The sequence below is a fragment of the Sphaeramia orbicularis genome, chromosome 10 (assembly GCF_902148855.1).
Source record: "Sphaeramia orbicularis chromosome 10, fSphaOr1.1, whole genome shotgun sequence".
Classification (NCBI taxonomy): Eukaryota; Metazoa; Chordata; class Actinopteri; order Kurtiformes; family Apogonidae; genus Sphaeramia; species Sphaeramia orbicularis.
In genome coordinates, this window is record NC_043966.1 from 14,508,629 (window position 1) to 14,528,139 (window position 19,511).

Consider the following 19,511-nt stretch of genomic DNA (forward strand, 5'->3'; position numbering starts at 1 on the left):
AATCAAAATCTTCCCAAGTATATTTTTCTGTTTTTCTTGTCAAAATATTTCATCACACTTAAAATAAAGACGTAATCGCCTAAAGAGTAACTTTTCAGTGAGATATAAGAACTTATTTTTAGATTATAGACCTTGAAAAAAAAAAGATTTTTTGCTTGAATTAAGCAAAAAAAAAAAATCTTAAATTAAGCAAAAAAGTCTGCCAATGGAACAAGTGAAAAATCATCTTGTAAGATTTCTTGAAATAACATTTTTAAGATCTATTGTCTAAAAATAAGTTCTTGTATCTCACTGAAAAGTTATTTTAAGTGTGATGAGATATTTTGACTAGAAATGAGAAATATACACTTGGTAAGATTTTGATTTTTGCAGTGTAAGTTTTGGCTGAAGGTTTAAGTATTATAAAACTAGATCTAACGGAATTAGAATTAGGCACTTAGAAAAAAAACATACATTTTATATGATAATGCATTTAGCCATTATCTGTCATTAGAATAATGAAATTAAATGGTTAAATATTTACTTGGTATATGCCCAAAATAAGTTTTCATAAATCAGACAACCAGGGACACTGCAAGTTTTCTAGAAGGGAAAAACTTTTTCATTTTTTGGCTATGGAAATGCATAATTCACCTTCAAATATGGAATAGCAATGCAGCAAGTATTAAAAATATGGATTTGAAACTTCTTAAACTGCTAAAAAAAAAAAAAGCTAGTCATACTAATGCTATTTACAGTGTCATGTGGTACATAGTGTCACCATATTGTTTCAATGTTATGTCTTTTTGTCCATAAAATACTTAAATGAAAATGGACATCAAGTAGCACAAGCACAATGTTTCCCATTTAAAATTTATTTTCAAAAATACAAAACAAGGAAAATAAGTATATGTACACAAACACTATTAAAATAGAATATATATTGTACAAAATATGTACAGCTGTCCTCAGACTGAAAACAAGTCCTATCTGGTCCTTTTGTCCTTGATGGTGTAGTGAAGGACTAACGGCTGGGCCTGTAGGAGAGGAAATAAACATGTAAATATACAGATCCGAAAATGACACGTTAATGCTGAAAATGTTAATATCAAGTCAAACATTTCTACCTGGTATTAAACATCTAAAATGAATACTTTTAGAAATGAATTAGAGCACAAACAGCAGGTCTTCAAGTGTAAAAGAATGTCTGACATTTGTTGGCAGTAGATGACAGTGGCTGTACGTACCTTGCCAAACCAGTGTGAGAGCCATAACCGTTTCATGGTCATGTGATCGGGCAGAGACTCATTATTGAATAACATCTGGACCTACAAGGATTAGCACAGACCACACAAGCAGATGTGAGCAAAGACCAGACTGAACACGGATGGTAGATGAGAGTGAAACCTGTTACCAGTCAATAACACACAGATCTAGAGTACATTTACTCCACTAAAAACAGTTTGAATGATGATACGGGCAGAAAATACTCTTTTTAATCCGTGTTGATAATCAGTTAAAATTTCATTACTAATTAGCTCCGAATGTCTATAATCTATACCAGGTGCATATTTAAAAAAATAAATAAATAAATAAAAAAATCCTATAATAAACTGCACCAAAGCCATCCTGTAACTGTGATTCACTGAATGCTAACTTAACACTGTACGTTTACAGCACAGTGATGAATGTAAATCAGAGCAGATTAGGCAACACAATGACAATCACACACATTTGTTAATATGAGCAAAAGCAAATGAATACAGTCAACAGAAAATATTCACTGACCTGGTGTTTTTCCACGTTTAGCCGATGGCAAAGCACTTTCCGTAAGTGTCTGACCTCTGCTCGGACTGAACAGCGAACAAACTTCTGCTGCAGAGACAACGTACAACAACACTGTAAAACTTCAGCACGGCTAACTGATCTGGAATCAGCTCTGACACACATACAGAATAACATAATGATCTGAAGTAATTTACAGCTCATAGCGTCATGTTTTTGGTTTGGTTGTGCGCACCTAAAAATTCCTTTCAGCAACGCCAGCGTCTGACAGTAGAAGTACAGGTTACGGTGTACGCTGCTGTTTTTAATTTTGGCATCACAACGTTAAGTTTTAGAAATGTGGCTGTCCCAGTCACATGCTACTGCAGAACACCTGCTTTGGAACGCCAGATCACTAAACACGTAAAGAACAGGGGTGTGGCGTTCTCCTGTTACAAACTCAATTTACAGAGACCCAAATCCCAGGCTACTGCTGGACGCCTTCAGATCCTGGCTGACTTATTACACACAAAAACAGGAACACATTCCACACACTGTTCATTGTAGGCAGTGTGTCTTATAAGGCTGAGGCACAAGTTCTACTACCCCTGAATGTCCACCTCAGAGAAGACTGAGTGAGACTGGCAAACTGAGAGTTAATGTGACAAAGAGCAAAGGACGACATGGATGCTGCTTCAAACACAACATGTGTGAATATATTTTTTTGGTTGTTTTTTTTTTTAAGTCACATTTTTATTCTAAACAGTCTCACAACATATTAAACAGGACATCTTTGATACAAAGTACACTGTTTACTTTTTCTTTTTGGGGAAAAAAAGAAAAAGGGTTGTCAATATTGCTCATAAAAAGAAAGAAAGAAAAACAGAAAAAGTAATTTGTGAATCTTTGTTGCATGGATATTGTCATATAAATATAGACTTTCCAGTGCAATACAAAACAGAGGAGTAATATGTGAAAATCAATGCTTTTCATGGTCATCCTACCTTGGCAGAACAATAACTTGAATAGTAATAAAGATTATGAATATATATTTTTCAAAAGACCGATAATGCTTCTTAAAAACACACATATCTGATCCATTTATAGTTCGCAGTATTTAATGTCAAAAAAAGTATAATTTAGTCAGGAAGTACTCCACTTACATGTGTGTGAACAAGATGATAACGTATTCACACCTAAAACTGGCCACTATGTGAACAAACCGATTTTCAAGTGAGAATTTGGACTGTGATTAAAAGGCTCGTAAAACTCATCCACTTAGAGATACTGACTGGATCATGGACAGTCAGAGAGCTCAACTTTCCAAACGTGGGAAAACAACTACACTCATACCTTTTTCTCTTTATAAATTAAACTATTAACCATTTTTTCAGTTCTTCAATTTATACACAATAAACAAGTGTTGCTTACAACCTATACTCATCATTCTGTCTTAATCATTTCAACGTCAATACTCAGTGTAGTTGTATATTCAAATGCTGCAGGTTTAGCTAATTCTCACTAATGACAACAGAGTGACAGCTGTTTGTACTTTAAAATTTGGTACAAATACTGAATTTATCCATTGACACTTATTTTTCAATTCAGTGGCTGATTCAGCTTCACACCTTACACTTAACTCTAGCCAAAAACCAAAACTGAAAGAACCTTGACGTGAAAGAACATATTTGTTAAACAAGGGCGCCCTCTGCTGGCTGAACACAGTCTCTGCAGCAGTGCTTTAATTTCTTCTGAACGGGGCATTATGCAATCACACTGTGCTTTGTTACACCTACATGTCTATTAATTTAATACAAGGAGGGGAGGATTCATTGAGGGAAACATCAGAATCAACTGGTAGAGTAGGCTTTTGCTTTTCACTTTTATGAGGCTAAAATTATTATTTAATATTCCCAGCACCTGCACATTAAACTCCATTAACGCAAATCTACAATTACAAGCACATGGAAACGTTTGGAAAACAAATACACTGTTCGATACGGCTCAGTTCACCTCTGAGGAAACTAGTGACATGCAATAATTAGCACCTCATATATGCTCAAAACAAATTTGTCTTTATCCCTCTAACAGATCTGCTGTTTCCCACCAAGTATGAGAGCCTTGACAGTGAAACATTTTTGCGTCTGTATGCTAATTTAGAGAGACAATTTGTCTAGCAGAATTTTAACAGTTTAATAACTCAAAATGGTTTTTAAACAAAAGCTGTGACTGATCTGTTGTTCACTACCCTGTAATGTAAGCCTGCTGAGGGCGTATACGCATAAAAAAGCTGTTTGTGTTGACAGCCTTCCTTAGGTGCAATAAATCAACAGTAATTATGACATAAATTGGGTTAAGCCTCTATCTTAAAGCTTTAACTTTCTCAAACAGTTACATAATCTCATACTGTGGTTTTGTGGGGGGCTGATTATATGCTTCAGTAGTGTACACGTCCCACTTATCCCTGTCTGTTTGGGAGAGTGAGGCTTCATCAGTAGCCAGAGTAACCGGCTCCCTGTGCTGACTTCTGCTGTTGCTGCAGATGTCATTGTGCCATGTATTTGCTTTGCAGTTAAGGGTAGAAAATTGCTTGTTAAGGCTTCAGAAATGCACCCCTGGAGACATTTTTCCACAGCGGAGCAGACCGTAACCAGCTCAACACTCTCACTGTGTACACAAACTTTTCCTAAAATACAGCGCAGGGTGGTTTAAAGGCTTGTATGGCTTACCTGGAGAGTGAGTTTTGTCTTATCCTTCCCAGCCAGCGATGAACTGTACAGATATAGTAAATAAAGATGGATTTTTCACTTAACAGTCTATTGGGCATTTCACTGTGTAAACAACACTTTACAGCAGATCCACCTGATACAAATGCTTACCTTAGCCTTTCTAAACACAGTGAAACCTGCTCATCGTATCTGTAGAAGTGGGCTTTTGAATGGTCGAAGCTTGTGTATGGTAAACCTGTGGCATCTGGTACAGAATCTGTTGAGGATAAAAAGCAGTTTTCATAAATGAGTATGCATATAAGTCACAGTGTTATTGACTCCGAGAGAATTTACAAAGCAGTGAAATGAAAATAGTAAGAAACTGTCAAATGTAGGAGGTGTTTGACTGGTAAGGAGCAATACATGCCTGCCTATCTATCCTCCCATCCATCCATCCTCCCACCCACCTATTTATTTATTTATTTATTTATTTATTTATTCATTTGGGACAGTGCATATTAATGAACATCTACAACAACTGTAGCTGTAAATATGCCATATTGTACTAACAGTACTAGTTTCCATCTGTAGTCCCTACGCAGGTGACAAGAAAGACAACTGACAAAAGGCAAAACATCATAAAAACACACAAAACAACACAGTGAGGACAATCTACTGAGGGTCACAGGCTGAGTTTTCCTTCATCTAAAGTTTATGTTGTGATTTGAAGTAGGCATATGATTGTGAGTCTCTTATGCTGAGTGGTAAACTGTTCCAATATTCAGTCCCAGTGACTGAAACCATAGTTTGTCCAAAAGTAGTGCGCCTACATGGCTGCTGCCTGACTGATACGTTTCAGAACTTAAGTAAAACCATACAAAAAATATTAAGAGATTAAACCTCTTAAAATTAAGAACAAGACGGTGTAGTATTTGCAATGTTAGTATTTACATTCTGCAGTTGTTCACTTATTGATCAAAACATAAAACAACTGGGCTGCTCACAGTTAGAACATAATCACATATCACTGTACCTCAGTCTTCCTCTGATGAGTTCAATTAAAAAAAAAACTACCACTGCAGTCAAATATTTCAGTAAATGGGTTTTGTATTGTATATTTCAGTTGTGCCACTGTTGCAGTGTTCAATAGGGACACAAAAACATGCTCAAACTGTCTGCCAATAAATAGCTTTTTCATAATGTGAACATAAATAATCAACTATGATTAGAACTCTACTACACTGGGTGCATAAACATAACAGAAAAAACAATATCAATAGTCATAATTATTTGTTAGATGACAAACTATCACACAAATTTCAATATCACATCAGCCCTGGGGCAAATGCCAAATCTGCACATTATAATTAAACCCCCAATCATGACTAATGTTTTCCTGTTTTTTGTGAGTTGGTGATATCATTAGTCATGGTTCAAAAATAGTGGTATACTTCGCACTGTAAGAGAGGTCCAAAGATTACTGTCGATAGCTCGGGAGAAATGTCTGAGTGGAAGAAATTTGGGATGATGTCACATTTTCACTGCTGCAGCAACCTATATGTATTAACCAACCAAAACGCAGCATGAAATGAAGCACTGATCAATGTGACACATACATATATACACAATTTGGCTCTCCCTGTGCCACATCATATCTACCCTCTCCTCCTCTTCTCTGATTTTTAAAAAAAATATACACATAACACACAAAAAACTCTGATAACGGTGTGATTCTTAGTTTAGTTTCTTTGTCTACCGTGGATAGTTTGTAATTGTAATGTTGTGTTTATAGTCAGTATCATACATCGGTCAGCATGGTTTGAAGAAAGAGTACAGGCATGGAAACTAAGTAATATGACGTTGAGATTGAGGCTCTCTTCCAGCAACGCAGGTAAATAAAATGTATTTATATAAAGCACCTTCCAAAACCTGAGTTACAAAGAGCTTTATGAAGAAAAACACAACCAGAAACAGATCATATGTGGTAAACACTTAATTATATAATCACATTGAAAGAGTTCTAAAGAAGTGATATTTTGCTTTTTTAAATGTAATTATGGATTTTAAAACATTTCTCTGTGGTCTACATAAACTGTAAATGCTACGCTTCGGTCTGAATTCTTCATTGATTAAACTCTACAGGCCCATCTTCATCACCATTGTTGAGTAATGACATGAAAAAGGTTGTTTTGAGCGCTGGCCCTTTAAATGCATGACTCCACCCCCTTCCAGGTTGTTGACCGTGCGCTCTGTCCCATTTAGTGTTCATTAATACAACCAACAACTGAATATTTTAGGTAATCGGCTCGAAGTTTGGACATATTTTCAGTTTTAACTACAACCGCTACTGCTGATAAACAATTATGGCGTACTCAGAGAAATGTTCATCGGAAGTTTTGATCTTATATGTGCAAATGTCGTGACGTAACTAGTTATAAAACACAACAAATTAAAAAGGAATTGAAATGGGTTGTAGAAATCCACTCGATTTTTGCCGGAATGAATATAAAGACAGCTTTGCAGCATCTGGAGGGTTCAAATTCAAACTTTATGAACTATTAGGGTCCAAATGAACCAAAGACTAATAAAAGTGGGTTTAGTAAAATATGACCCCTTTAAGGTTTGGGTGTTTGCTGATCGTACCCACAGTTGCAGGCTGTTTCATAGCCAGGGTCAAAGTTCAGTCTCCTCCTGTTTTCAGTCTAACAGGAGGTAGAGTGAGAAAACTTTGGCCAGATGACCTAAAGTTCTGAGCAGGAGTGTAAGGGGTAAGAAGCTCTCTAATGTATTTTGAACCAAGACTGTTTACAGCCTTAGAGATGAAGAGGAGGATTTTCAGTCTGATCCTGAAATAAATCAGACACCAGCATAGAGCCATTAAAAAGTGATGTGAGAGTTATACGAGGATGTAGTGAGTAATTTTGCTCTAAATGTAACCAGTTGATTGAATCTTGACTAATACAGGAAAAGGAGTTGCAGCAATCTAAACGGGAGGACAGATAATCGTGGACGATGGTTTCTAGCTGCTGGGAGGAAAGGAATGGGGGTATTTGAGATTTTTTTTTGTAGGTGGAAGTAACAGGACAAAATAGCTGAATTCATATGTTTAATGAATTTAAGTTTATGATCACACAGTGGAGACAGTCTAATGTACATGTGACTTCATTTTTTAAAGGTTGGTCTTTTTTAAGAAGTTAAATATAGCTTTGCTGCTGCCTCTGTCCACAGTAGTCCACTGTTGTACTTCTGTGCAGGTAGATCAGACACTGAGTACCATGTTTCATAAAACCCACTTCAACTAATTCCAAACTAGCAGTTAAAGTAAATTAAACCATTCAAGAAATATTAAATATAAACAAGAAGATCACATATATTTGTGTTCTAGGTCCATTTCACTGTCAACAAACTGAGGTGGAAGATTTTATAATAGATTCCCTTCATTTTAATAACAGAAAAAAAATTATGCAGAAACACATAAAATTCCTTTAACGATAAAATTAAACTCAGAATGAATAACTTACCATCTCCAGCAGGTTGGATGACTCGCTCTAACCCACGCGACTGATAAAATTCTTTTATTCTTTTGTCTTCACCTGTTAAAGCATAAACACAAACAGCTTGATAAACATAAAAATCTCAGTGAGGTTGACAGTTCAACATTGTCTACTTGTAAAGTAAGTGTTAGAAGTCACATAAGCACCAAATACAAATACTGCCTGTACTGGAAACATGCACTCTGGGTAATTTTGACGTACTTTCTTGAAGTCCAGGCACCAGTTTGTAGACGATGTCTTGCATCACTCGATCCAGTTTGAGGTTGAGTAAAGGCTGTGTTTCATGGATTTTGATGTTGCACATTGGACAATACTTGCTTGTTTGCAGGTATTTCACAATGCAACTTTTACAGACTGAAACAAAAACAGAGAAAGGAAGGATATTGAATGGTACACCCAGATGTATATAACAAAAGGAAGACATCTATATAAGTAGTACATGACAAGGAGGATATTTCAGTGATCAATTCAGTCAATACTCACAGGTATGCAAACACTCTGTAATCGTAGTGGCATCAATGAAGTAGCCCGCACAAAGGTAGCAAACAATATGTTCGTTCAGGTCCTTTATCTTCAACTTCACCTCCTCCTGAAAAATAACAAACAGGAAATTACGCATTTGTTTCATTTTAAAAGTCACAGTATCCTGCCTTTACCCAATGTCAGACAGGACACACACCAATCCCCGAGACCCCACAGAGGGTGAAGCGGTTACAGAAAATGAATAAACAGATAAATATTTTAAAAGTTGTTTAAAATTTAAACAGACAATTTCTCAGCACCCACTGACCTGATCACAAAACATCTAAACTTTTTCTTCCTTTACACCGAGAAAGACATTTAAAAGTACTGAAAACTTAAACACTTCTGTCTCAATGTTCTTTTAATTCTTGTCCAAATCGCAACATATTCTCCTTCCAGGTGTTTGACCTCTGTGTACTTGTTGACACCTGAAAGGTCGTTAAAACTAACTGTAGACTGTTACCTGAAAGTCATGAGCGGTGGATGGTTTCTTTAAACTGGAACAACCATCCCTATATCTGACAGGTGGTCTATGGCAGTGGTTCTCAACTGATCTGGCTTCAGGACCCACTATCACCTCTCAATTACAAGCTGTGACCCTAATTGGTTACAGTTAAACTTATCAAATATATTTAATAAAAAAAGATGGTACGTTTTGAACCTGAGACAATACAGAAAATCACAGTTTGAAAACACAGAAGACACGTTTCATGATAAACCAAACTGACCAGCAGGTGGTGATGTAAATATAGAAATATTCCCTTTAATAACAAATTAAGTACATTTTAACCAAAACTAAACAGTGCACTCAGTTAATAAATTAAAAGTGCATTCAGTCACATATTCAAGCATTAGACCAATTAAGGTTTTTGCCCTCAATGTAGATAAAATCATATCTGATGTGGTCGCTGTCATTCCCGAGTTCCGCTACTGATATGAATAGAAACTTTTGGGTCTTCTTTTATGCTTTGAGATGTCTGGTGTTAATTAGCATTATGGTACATTACCACCACCTACTGTTAGGGAGTGTGAATGGGTGGCACTCAGCTCCATAAAAAATAAAGCACCGGATTGGTTTCTTAACCTTACTTCATGCCCAGGCAAAGATCCACAATCCACTGAAGATGGGTTTGCGACCCAGTTATAGGTTATGACCCACCAGTTGAGAATCACTGGTCTATGGTCACTCACCTATGCTGCAGTCAACAACCTACATTTACGCCTAAAGGTTGTCAGTTCCATATTTTTGACCTCCTCTGGGCTTGACGGTAATCGGGGAAATGATCTTGGTGTAGCACCTTGACAGATGTCTCAGGTCCCTAAAATGCACATTGACGACTGAGGAGGCTGGCCAGAGGACTTATCACAGTCAGAGGATAAAGAGGTGATTCCTCAGCCGTAACTTTGTGGAGGACTTTTCAGTAATTGAAATGTGTTAGAGAAGCAAAACACAAATCTAAAACTATACAAACCACAGCAGGAGACGGACTTAAAAAATTAAAGTTCTCTCAATCTAAAACTGTATTAGCAAATGATCACATGTGTGATGTGTATGTTAAATAAACAACATATATGACATCCCTTTATCTCTGATTGACACGTTAAAGCAGTGTATGACTTTCATCACAAATTTGCACATCATAAGTGAATAATACACAGCTGTTAGGTATGTCCAATTTAAACATCTTTTAAAAATGTCTAATGACGTTCAAAGCCTGTTTCCTCGGCTCTTCACCTCAGCTCGACACCACTTGCATCTCGGGTTGAAGGAATAATTTAGGTGAGGAGTGGAGGTGAGGACCAGAGGAGCTTCAATTTGAGAACTGAGAGGACGAGCTTGTGTGTCATGCACTGAACACACCTCAGCTCCTCTCTCTTTCTCTACACACTCACTAGGCCTATATGGAGCTATTGTATGTAATGCCCTTGCACAAATGACATGTTGGCTTGTGCCAGCAGTAAAAACACAGGTGACCCTCGTAACACCGATGATGGATTTGTTTTATTTGTGTCCCAGAGAGCTATGCCAGTGGAACAGCATGCACAAAACAAAACCCTGGAACCGATGTGCCGAGATGGAAAGCAGCCATTCTTAATAAAAGTAATTATTACACCTTCTGTCCCATTCTTTTTCTGCCATAAGTCAAAATGCCCGCTGTGGAAAAGCTCCATTAATTAGGTGTCTTCTCTCTCCTGTACATTATACCTTTTCCTCTCTGTTCTCTCCCTCTCCGGAGTTTTCTGCAGGTATCTCTACCACTGACCTGCCAACCTGCACAGTGTTTATTTGTAGTTTCTCCTTACTCTTCTTTTTTCCCTCCGGTCGGGGCAGATGGTCGCCCACCCTGAGCCTGGTTCTGTCTGATATCCCTCGACTTTAGAGGGAAATGCCAACTGCTTGTTCAAGGGCGATTTGTTGAGGTTTTCTCTACAATAAGGTAGTGATGAAATGCAAGGAAGTGAACTGTACTTTTACATTTTCTGCTACTTTATACATTTACTCCAGCACATCTAAAATGGAAAATACTTTACTGTCAACTAAATTTCTGATATTTCTTTTTAAATAAGTTTAACCCCTGACAAACTGCCAGATGATGGCTAAAATATATATAATTATATAGTATAATATTCTATAACAATACAACACTTCGAAAGGACCTATTCTCTACAATCAGTATGTCAGCTTTCCATACTTCAGAGCACACTTTAATTCATGAAAATAGGCTGAATATATGAAACTGCTAAAAGCAAACTGGTCACAAAAGTCACAATATCCAGTACAGTGCAAAAGTCTTAAGACAATAGGTTTGTTAGTTTAATAAAAGTTCTAATGACCACACATATTCATTTCTTATTCTCAGCATTAAGATCCAACCTGGTTATATGGGAATTAAGCACAGCAAAAAAAAAGTTTCTGGGCGGAAAAAACACTTCTATAAACCAAAGCGGCAGTATTTAGTGTGACCTCTCTTTGTACTTAACCTATCTTTAACCTTTTTGTTCAAACAATGTGAAATTTATTGCATTAATTTTCTGATGTTTTAAAGCAGTTTCATTCAGCAAATGTCAGATGTTTCTAATTGTGTGTGCTGCTTCTCGTCATGGGGTCAGGGGTCACAGTAAATAGTGATTTTAACCTTTACAACCCATTTAGTTCAGTTTTTAGTGCGTCTTCAAAGGCTGTGCGCATATTTGCTGTTTTCTTGCTGTGTGAAGAAAAGAGAATGAGAAATTAACATGTATGGTCATTTCAACCCTGAAAAAGCAACAAAGCTGTAGGTGGCCTAAGACTTTTGCACGGTGTCGTACATACAACAAATGTATTCAGTGCTTTTTATTGTCATGTGTCTTATTTCCACTTTTTCACTTTATTGCGCAGACTCGGCCTGTGGTGCAATTTATGACCTATGGGCCATGTACTTTGTAAGGAGCCATTCTGCCTGAGTATGTCAACTTTACATACTTTAAAGCACACTTTTACACTTGTAAGGTATAACTGTACTTTTAGTTTAGTAAAAAGCATGAGTACTTCTTCACTTTACAGTGTAAAGTGCCTCACCACGTTTTTCTTGTGTATTTTTGTATTCTCAACTAAATGTTAGGTCTGTTTATGTGTGGTATGGGGGAGGGGGGGCGATCATGCATGTACAGACTCCGATCAGCTTCGACCCACGGGTGACCCCATGGACCCTTCAGATGTCAACAAATGCCCGGAGGTTGAGCCCCCACTATCGGTCACTTAGACCCGACGAAGCCTTACGGACGAGACGCATTCAAGGACCTAGAAGGTGTCCGGCTGCGTCCTCCGCTTAAACACATGTCGACTACACGAGGACTTCAACTTCTATGGATGAAAATGTGACACTCAAACCGGGAGCAGTCAGGAAAAACAAGCCGTTGTTACTTCTTTTCACTGCGCGAAGAGAAAGAGCCCACGGACGGAGCGCAGCGGCCGTTAGTTCACTCACATACCGCGTAAAGTAAACTCCGACCTCAATTCATTTATGCTGCTCAAATGTGGCACGAAATGATGTAAAGAAGAAATATAGAGCAAAATAAACCGAATAACAGTTACTTGTCGGGATTTGGCCACGCTGCTCCACTGTTGAGGCAGAACAACACGGGTGGACTCCCCCCGTCTACGCATGCTTAAACACGGCTCTCTTCAGCATCGCTCTCCCTCTCTCCATCAGTGTCGCGGAGACGACAACGCTCTCCCGTCCCCGCGTGCTTTTTACTCGGCTCTGCTCCGGCTTGACTCCCCGTCTGCTTCTACCCCTGTCCGAACCAGCTCTGGTAACATTCCCACTCACCTCATTCCGCAGCGGGTCCAGTTTGTAGACGGACTGTAGCTGGTTTCGTAGCCGCATCGCTATGGCCATCGGACCTTGCTCCGCCATCTTTGGGAATTATGCTTACTTCCGGGTAAACCGGAAGTGGTATTTCAGCATGCTGGAGGAGGCGGGTAAAAACGCGAAATGTAAAATACAATAGGAATGAACAAAACGAGAAATAAATAAATAAAAAGGTCGAACTCCGATGAACACGTGTTTTTTTTATCATTTCTGTAGGTAAATAAATAAATAAATAAATAAAAAAAATAGACAAATAACTTCTGTTCAAGAGGTACATGGAAGAGGGTTTGTTTGTCAATGTGTGTTAGAATATAGATCAGGGGTGTCAAACATGCGGCCCGAGGGCCAAATGCGGCCCGACAAAGGGTCCAGTTCGGCCACTGGGATGTTTTTGCCAAGTGCAAAAATTCCGCAGTCTTGAATTGAAATAAGCAAAAAAAAAAAAAAAAAAAAAAAAAAAAAAAAAAAAAAAATTCAGCTTGAATTAAGGAAAAAATTTATTCAATTAAGCCAAAACAAAATCTTCAATTAAGTAAAAAAAAATGTTCAATTAAGCAAAAAAAAAAAAAATCTTCAATTAAGTAAAAAAATCTTCAATTAAGCAAAAAAAAAAAAAAAAAAAAAAAAAAAATCTTCAATTAAGTAGAAAAAACTTCAATCAAGCCAAAAAAAAAACCAAACTTCAATTAAGTAAAAAAAAAAACTTCAATTAAGTAAAAAAAATCTTCAATTAAGCAAAAAAAAAAAAAAAATCTTCAATTAAGTAGAAAAAACTTCAATCAAGCCAAAAAAAAAAACTTCAATTAAGTAAAAAAAAAAAAATCTTCAATTAAGTTAAAAAAAAAAATCTTCAATTAAGTAAAAAAAATCTTCAATTAAGCAAAAAAAATCTTCAATTAAGTAAAAAAATCTTCAATTAAGCCAAAAAATTCTAAAATTTAGCAAAAAATCTTGAATTAAGCAAAAAAAATCTTCAATTAAGTAAAAAAATCTTGAATTAAGCCAAAAAAAAAATCTAGAATTAACAACTTAATTTTTTTCTTTGTTTTAGTGCAAAAAATAACATTAAATTATGAAAATATTTACATTTCCAAACTATCCTGTAACACTAAAATGTGAATAACCTGAACAAATATGAACAAGCTGAAATGTCTAATGAAAATTACGCACAATTTTAACAATTTTTCTTCCTGTTCCTCAGTGTTTTAGTGTCTTTGTAGATCTGATCCATAATGCACATGGAGAAATGATAAGTTGAGGAATAATATTGTTAAAATTGCACTAAATTTTCTTAGGTTTTTTTTTATTTAAATTTCAGTTGTTTTTTTTTTTATAGTTTATAAAAGTAAGTATTTTCATAATTTAATGCTGTTTTTTACACTAAAACAAAGACAAAAATTTGGAGTTGTCATTATTTATAGGTTATTATGTTATTATTTTACTGGTCCGGCCCACTTCAGATCAAATTTAGCTGAATATGGCCCCTGAACTAAAATGAGTTTGACACCCCTGCTATAGATAATGACAACATGTAAATGAAAAGTGAAAAAATAAACTTTTTTTTTTTTTTTTTGGCAAACGATGAGTTGCAGCAGTAAGTGATGGCAGATGTGATTAAGTGGTTGATTTCACAATTCTGTTTGAAATTACTACTGTACGTACACATGTATTTTGTTGAAGAGGAGCAGAAAATTTAGATTGTTCTTGTTTCTGCTCTTTTTCATTCATAATGTGGTCAACTTTCTAACATGTAAAAGCAGTCTATTTCTGTGCCTTTCTTTTGTCTTATGAATCAAATAGTAAAAAACTAAATTAAAACTTAGAAGGAGGAAAGTAGACACAACATGCAAAATTGTGTATTTTCAACTGATAGAACCCATCAGTATGAGGAATAATAAAGTTGTAAAGGTAACAGATTGTAATTATAATACAGGTCCAAATAATAAGCTTTAAGTATTTTTAATGCCTATATTTTGTGATTAGCTCATCTGTAACAGTAGCCTTATTATTCATATTAAAATTTTTAATAATGGCATATATCTTATTTCCACTTCTTCACTTTTTTGGGTAGATTAGGCCTGTGATGCACCTTATGCTACAACACACAAACAATTGCTTCTGATGACCAGTTTGCCCTGAAAATATACAAACATTTGTCAAATTCAGATACTTTTATTTGTATAGAAGTTCCCTCATACCCACTGCCATCAGTCATGCAATACCTCAGTTTAATGAATCATTCTTTCTTTTTTTTATTTTATTTTATAAGTCGGATTAAGAAAATAGTCAGATCACTGTATCTGTATTTTATGATTCATGGTAATCGCATGAAATCACAGCAGTATAAGTCTATGACAAGCAAGAGGAATTCATGATAAAATACATCTTGCATAATTCAACATATTAGATCAAGAGATGTGCATTACCATTATTTAAATATAGCACATGACTTGTACCCTTAAGTAAGTTTTGACCATTTCTTTTATGAGATATTATTGATTCTAAGTAGCAATGATTCTGCTTTCTTTCTTATTCTGGCACAAACATATTAAGCTCAGGCATAAACTCAGGTATTAAAAGTTTACATTTATTTTTTTCATTCTGGATCTTCCTGTCTTAGCCACACCAAACCCCAGTAACTCATTTTGTAGGAAAGCAAATATGGTTGGGATGTTTGTTAGTTTGTTTTGTGGGCAATAGAGGGCACTACAGGCACACATTTCAAATTATACCACAGACTTTTTTTTGTTTTTTTGCAGCATTTGTCCTTTGCTGTTTTATTTATCTCCACATAAAGTTATGTCTGTCATATGTACATGCATGTTTAATATACTGTAAGTATGAAAAGTAGAATGGCACTGAAACAGTTGAATTAATGATCAACATGTTCACTGTGCCAAAGTTTTGACTTGTCCTTAAATAGTACATGCATTCAAAGCCTTATTGAACCAGTATACCCTCTGGTATTAAATTCTAACGACAGCCTATTTGATTTATGTATATTTGATTACAGCTACAATCATACTTTAGGTCTGTAGGAGTTGATAGGCTTATACTTGCAGCTATGTATAAAACTGACTCTTTTTAAGCTTTGTTAATTGCAATACTGTTTCACTGCAGGTGCATTTAGATGTAATTTTTACTCATTGAAGGAATTTTGTGGGGAGTTTTTATGACTTAATCCAGAGGGTATTTTATGTTGTACAGACTGCAAAGTCTGCTGAAGCATATTATAATTTGTAATATTGGGCTATATAAATAATGAAGTGATTTGACTTGACTAACGATATTATACTTTAAGATTAAACTTCTGCAGAAGAACAGTATAAGCAATAAAGTGGCTTTAAGTGATGTCAGATTAGTGTTCGGTCCTCAGCAGCGCACAGAATTCAAAGGATTTTGTAACCTGAGTCTCCTGAGACCCTTAAAAGCACCACAGACAACAGGTTCTCTAAGTAGATGTGATCCCAGCAGACCAAGGAAAGAATATTCAAAACCCACGTTTATATATGTTTAATCAGAAAAATGAGTAGTTTTATGCACATAAAGAAATGATCAAATAAAAGTAATTGTAATCCATTAAAACTACTAAAACAAAAGAGTTACACTGGAAAACTTATTTTGGCTATAAAGTTATGAAGCATGTAACAGCCAGCAGACATGTCGTCAAGATAACAACATCTTTCAGTGCTCGAAATTCAGTATTTACCCTCTGATATACCTTCTTTTATGTTGGTTTAAATGCAGGTTTTTTATTGAAAAGGGCTGAAATGTAATAAGATACTGTGATGAAATAGATTTGTCACCTATTACAGGTTAAAAGCAACCTGGTTACTACTGTTTTTAATACATTGTTGCCCATAATGTTGGAATAATTTTGTTTTCAGACCCTTTCCTCTTTTTATTCCTATTTATGCATGTCAGAGCCCACCTTTGACAAGTTACAATGATTCTATACTGAGTTCCAGTTACACTTTATCTATCAAGAATAAATCACATTGTCACAATCAGCTCATGAGAAGAGGTAATAATATTTTATTCAAACGTAATGGGCAATAGTGTTATATGTAACCTATTATATCTTAAAAATAACCCTGTAACCATTGTCTTTAATAAAATCAGACCAAAAAGGTAAAACAATTAACTGAAGAAATGTCATTAAAAAAGACTTCTATAGGCTTTACGTGTGTAATGTTTACAGCAGGGACTCTGACTATAAGAGCTTGAGGCTGAAGTGTCTGAATGCCTGCACTGTTGAGGACTGAATCAGAACCTCTCCCCCTTCCCTCAACAACCACCACTGGAGGACTCTTGAGAAAACCATCAACTTAGTGGCCACAGATGAAACAGTGCGGTTGTCCTGGGCATCTCCCAGACCTAAATATCTTCAAATATGTGAGTATGAACCAGTGTGTTGAAATAAGTGTGTGGGCCCGGCACATATTTACCTAAAAAATTATGTGGTTTATGTATTTGTGACAATATTATTTAAATCAATAGTTTGTATTGTCTTCTGTGTGTTCTTGGTGTTTGCTTTGGCACGTGCAGGAATGTGATGTCTTCTGGTTTTATGCATGTAATCCACTTGAGGTTTTTACCGAGACATGGGCGAAAATCAGTTTATTTTTCCAAAAATTACTAACAATTATTTCATTATGCTAATACACAAAGTAATAGCTTTCTGGAAAAATAAATTTAAAGTAGGCACGACTTGGACATGGAAACATTGGAATAAGCGTCTACCGTGTTTCAACAGGTTGATGTATCCGTATTAAACATGGAGGTCTTCTTGATCCCTCCCAGAGGGCGTCCAACCTGTGGACCACCCAAAAGCTCTCCTCCCAAACAAAGACCTGCCCTTCATTCATTCTTTTGTAATTTCCCAGTGTAGCAAATGACTGCCAAGTTTGTCCCATTCCTAGTACTTCAGTCAGTCTTCAACAGCTGAAATGGCCAAAAAAAAAAACAACAATTATGAGACCGTCAAATCTGGCATGAGTGCAGTGTTTATGGGTGGTTATCATATATCATCAATATTTGTAGTAAAAAATGATCTAAAAATGTAACAGCTCAAAAATGTCAGCTTGAAAAATGGTTAAAAATGCTTCACCCTCATGACATTTTGCAGTTTTTCTACTTGTATCAAGAGAAATGATAAGCACTTGTCCAGCTCAGGCTAAGTCAATATAAATCAGGTGATACAAAAGGCACGATCAATGTGTTGTTTTTTCTTCTCTTTTTTTTTCTTCTTGGCAGCCGTTTTTAGTTTGAAGAGCCGTTGTGATCAGTCTCGCTTCACCGAGCCTTCATAGTCAAGCCTTGTGTCCCCCGCTGTCTGCCATTTCCTCTTTCCATGTAATGTCTTATCTGCTGGGTCTGCTAGGTCACTGGTTATCTGATTGACAGGGCTTTGACTCCACGCAATATCCAAATAACCTGAGGGCTTAGAGGCGCAGGAGGATCACAGCGTGGTAAAAATCCACTGGTCGGGAGAGGAAGAGAGAGAGAGAGTGAGTGAGTGAAGAGGCTTGTGAGAAGAGAGAAGATCAAGACAGATCCCTGCCTTTCATTTAATGTCATTACTTCATGTCAAAATCATAGACAAAAGAACCTCTATTTTCTCAGATTGTCTCCAAATGTGCCAGTTATTTCTCCCGTCATTCACTTTTATTGGAAATTATTAGTTTATCTGATGGATCAAACACCTGTCAGGACAACAAAGGCTGCGCAATTATGTATAAATTGAGGATCATTTTTCATTGAGTAAAAGTGACAAGTGAGAACGGAGACCACAAATCTCACCTTTGAGTCCCTCCTTAGGTTTGATGTTACTATTACCCCACCTAATGAAATCATGCATGAGGGAAAGTCCTTCAAACCATGGAGATGTGAAGCAAACGAAAACTCACTGAGCTGATGGAGACCCCATTTACCTCTGTCCCGTACAATCTGTGCCAAAACCAACCAAACAACCACGCTGCAATGGGAATCTATGTTTTACCATGCCAAAAGGAGGCCCACATCCCTCCTCTCCCTCTCTCGCTGTCTCTCTTTCCCTCTCTCTCAAAGCAATCAGAGCATGGAGGGGTGGACTACAGCTTTTGTCTCCTTTGCTCCAGCAATTGGCCGCCAAGTGGCAAGCTAATGATGAGAGCCCTCTTGGAATGATTCCAGAGAACTACAGCTTGTGCTGCTTGATGGGCAAGGGCATAATGAATGATGTAGGGCAAGCCCTTAGGCCTCCCCTGGCACAAAACCCAGTCTCCCAGTACGACAATCTGAATCACTTCATACACAGGAATTTGTCTCATTGAGAAACCAGTGCCAGGACAGACTTACAGAACTGGATATCATGTACTGACACATACAGTACATTCAATAAAAAACAGGAGTCAGGAAGACAGTCGATTTAACCAACTGCACAATATGCAATTCTCTAACTTAATGTGTAAGTGTTGGGACAGTTATGTTAGAAATGTAATGGTTGTAGATTAGTTATCCTGTTAAAATGCAAAGATTAATGTAAATAACAAATGCTTAAAACCAAACAAAAGAAATAAACCTCACAACAGTACTCAACACTGATCACTGTTGAACTTTATTGACATGAAACTTCAAATAAGACTGAA

General features: G+C 36.4%; 1 protein-coding gene across 2 annotated transcripts; it reads right to left on the minus strand.

The window, feature by feature from the left end:
• Nucleotides 1–837: 837 nt before the first annotated feature.
• On the minus strand, nucleotides 838–12,935 carry pcgf1 (polycomb group ring finger 1). Of its 2 annotated transcripts, none has more exons than XM_030146416.1 (9): nucleotides 12,841–12,935; nucleotides 8,489–8,591; nucleotides 8,207–8,359; nucleotides 7,973–8,044; nucleotides 4,623–4,728; nucleotides 4,473–4,515; nucleotides 1,768–1,854; nucleotides 1,227–1,307; nucleotides 838–1,016 (listed from the first exon to the last, which is right to left on the minus strand). In XM_030146416.1, the coding sequence occupies exons 1-9, from the start codon at nucleotides 12,925–12,927 to the stop codon at nucleotides 966–968; spliced, it is 783 nt and encodes a 260-aa protein (XP_030002276.1). In that variant the 5' UTR covers nucleotides 12,928–12,935; the 3' UTR covers nucleotides 838–965. The 2 variants fall into 2 exon arrangements, with proteins under 2 accessions (XP_030002276.1, XP_030002275.1); XM_030146415.1 differs by having other exon boundaries at nucleotides 8,489–8,594.
• Nucleotides 12,936–19,511: the final 6,576 nt, after the last annotated feature.

Excerpts from the sequence above, each read along its gene's own strand:
- pcgf1 (XM_030146415.1), bottom strand. The coding sequence starts at position 12,927 with ATGGCGGAGCAAGGTCCGATGGCCATAGCGATGCGGCTACGAAACCAG. Across the intron at positions 8,595-12,840 it reads TGGACCCGCTGCGGAATGAG|GAGGAGGTGAAGTTGAAGAT; the intron begins GTGAGTGGGAAT and ends GTTATTTTTCAG. Across the intron at positions 1,017-1,226 it reads TCTCACACTGGTTTGGCAAG|GCCCAGCCGTTAGTCCTTCA; the intron begins GTACGTACAGCC and ends CCTCTCCTACAG.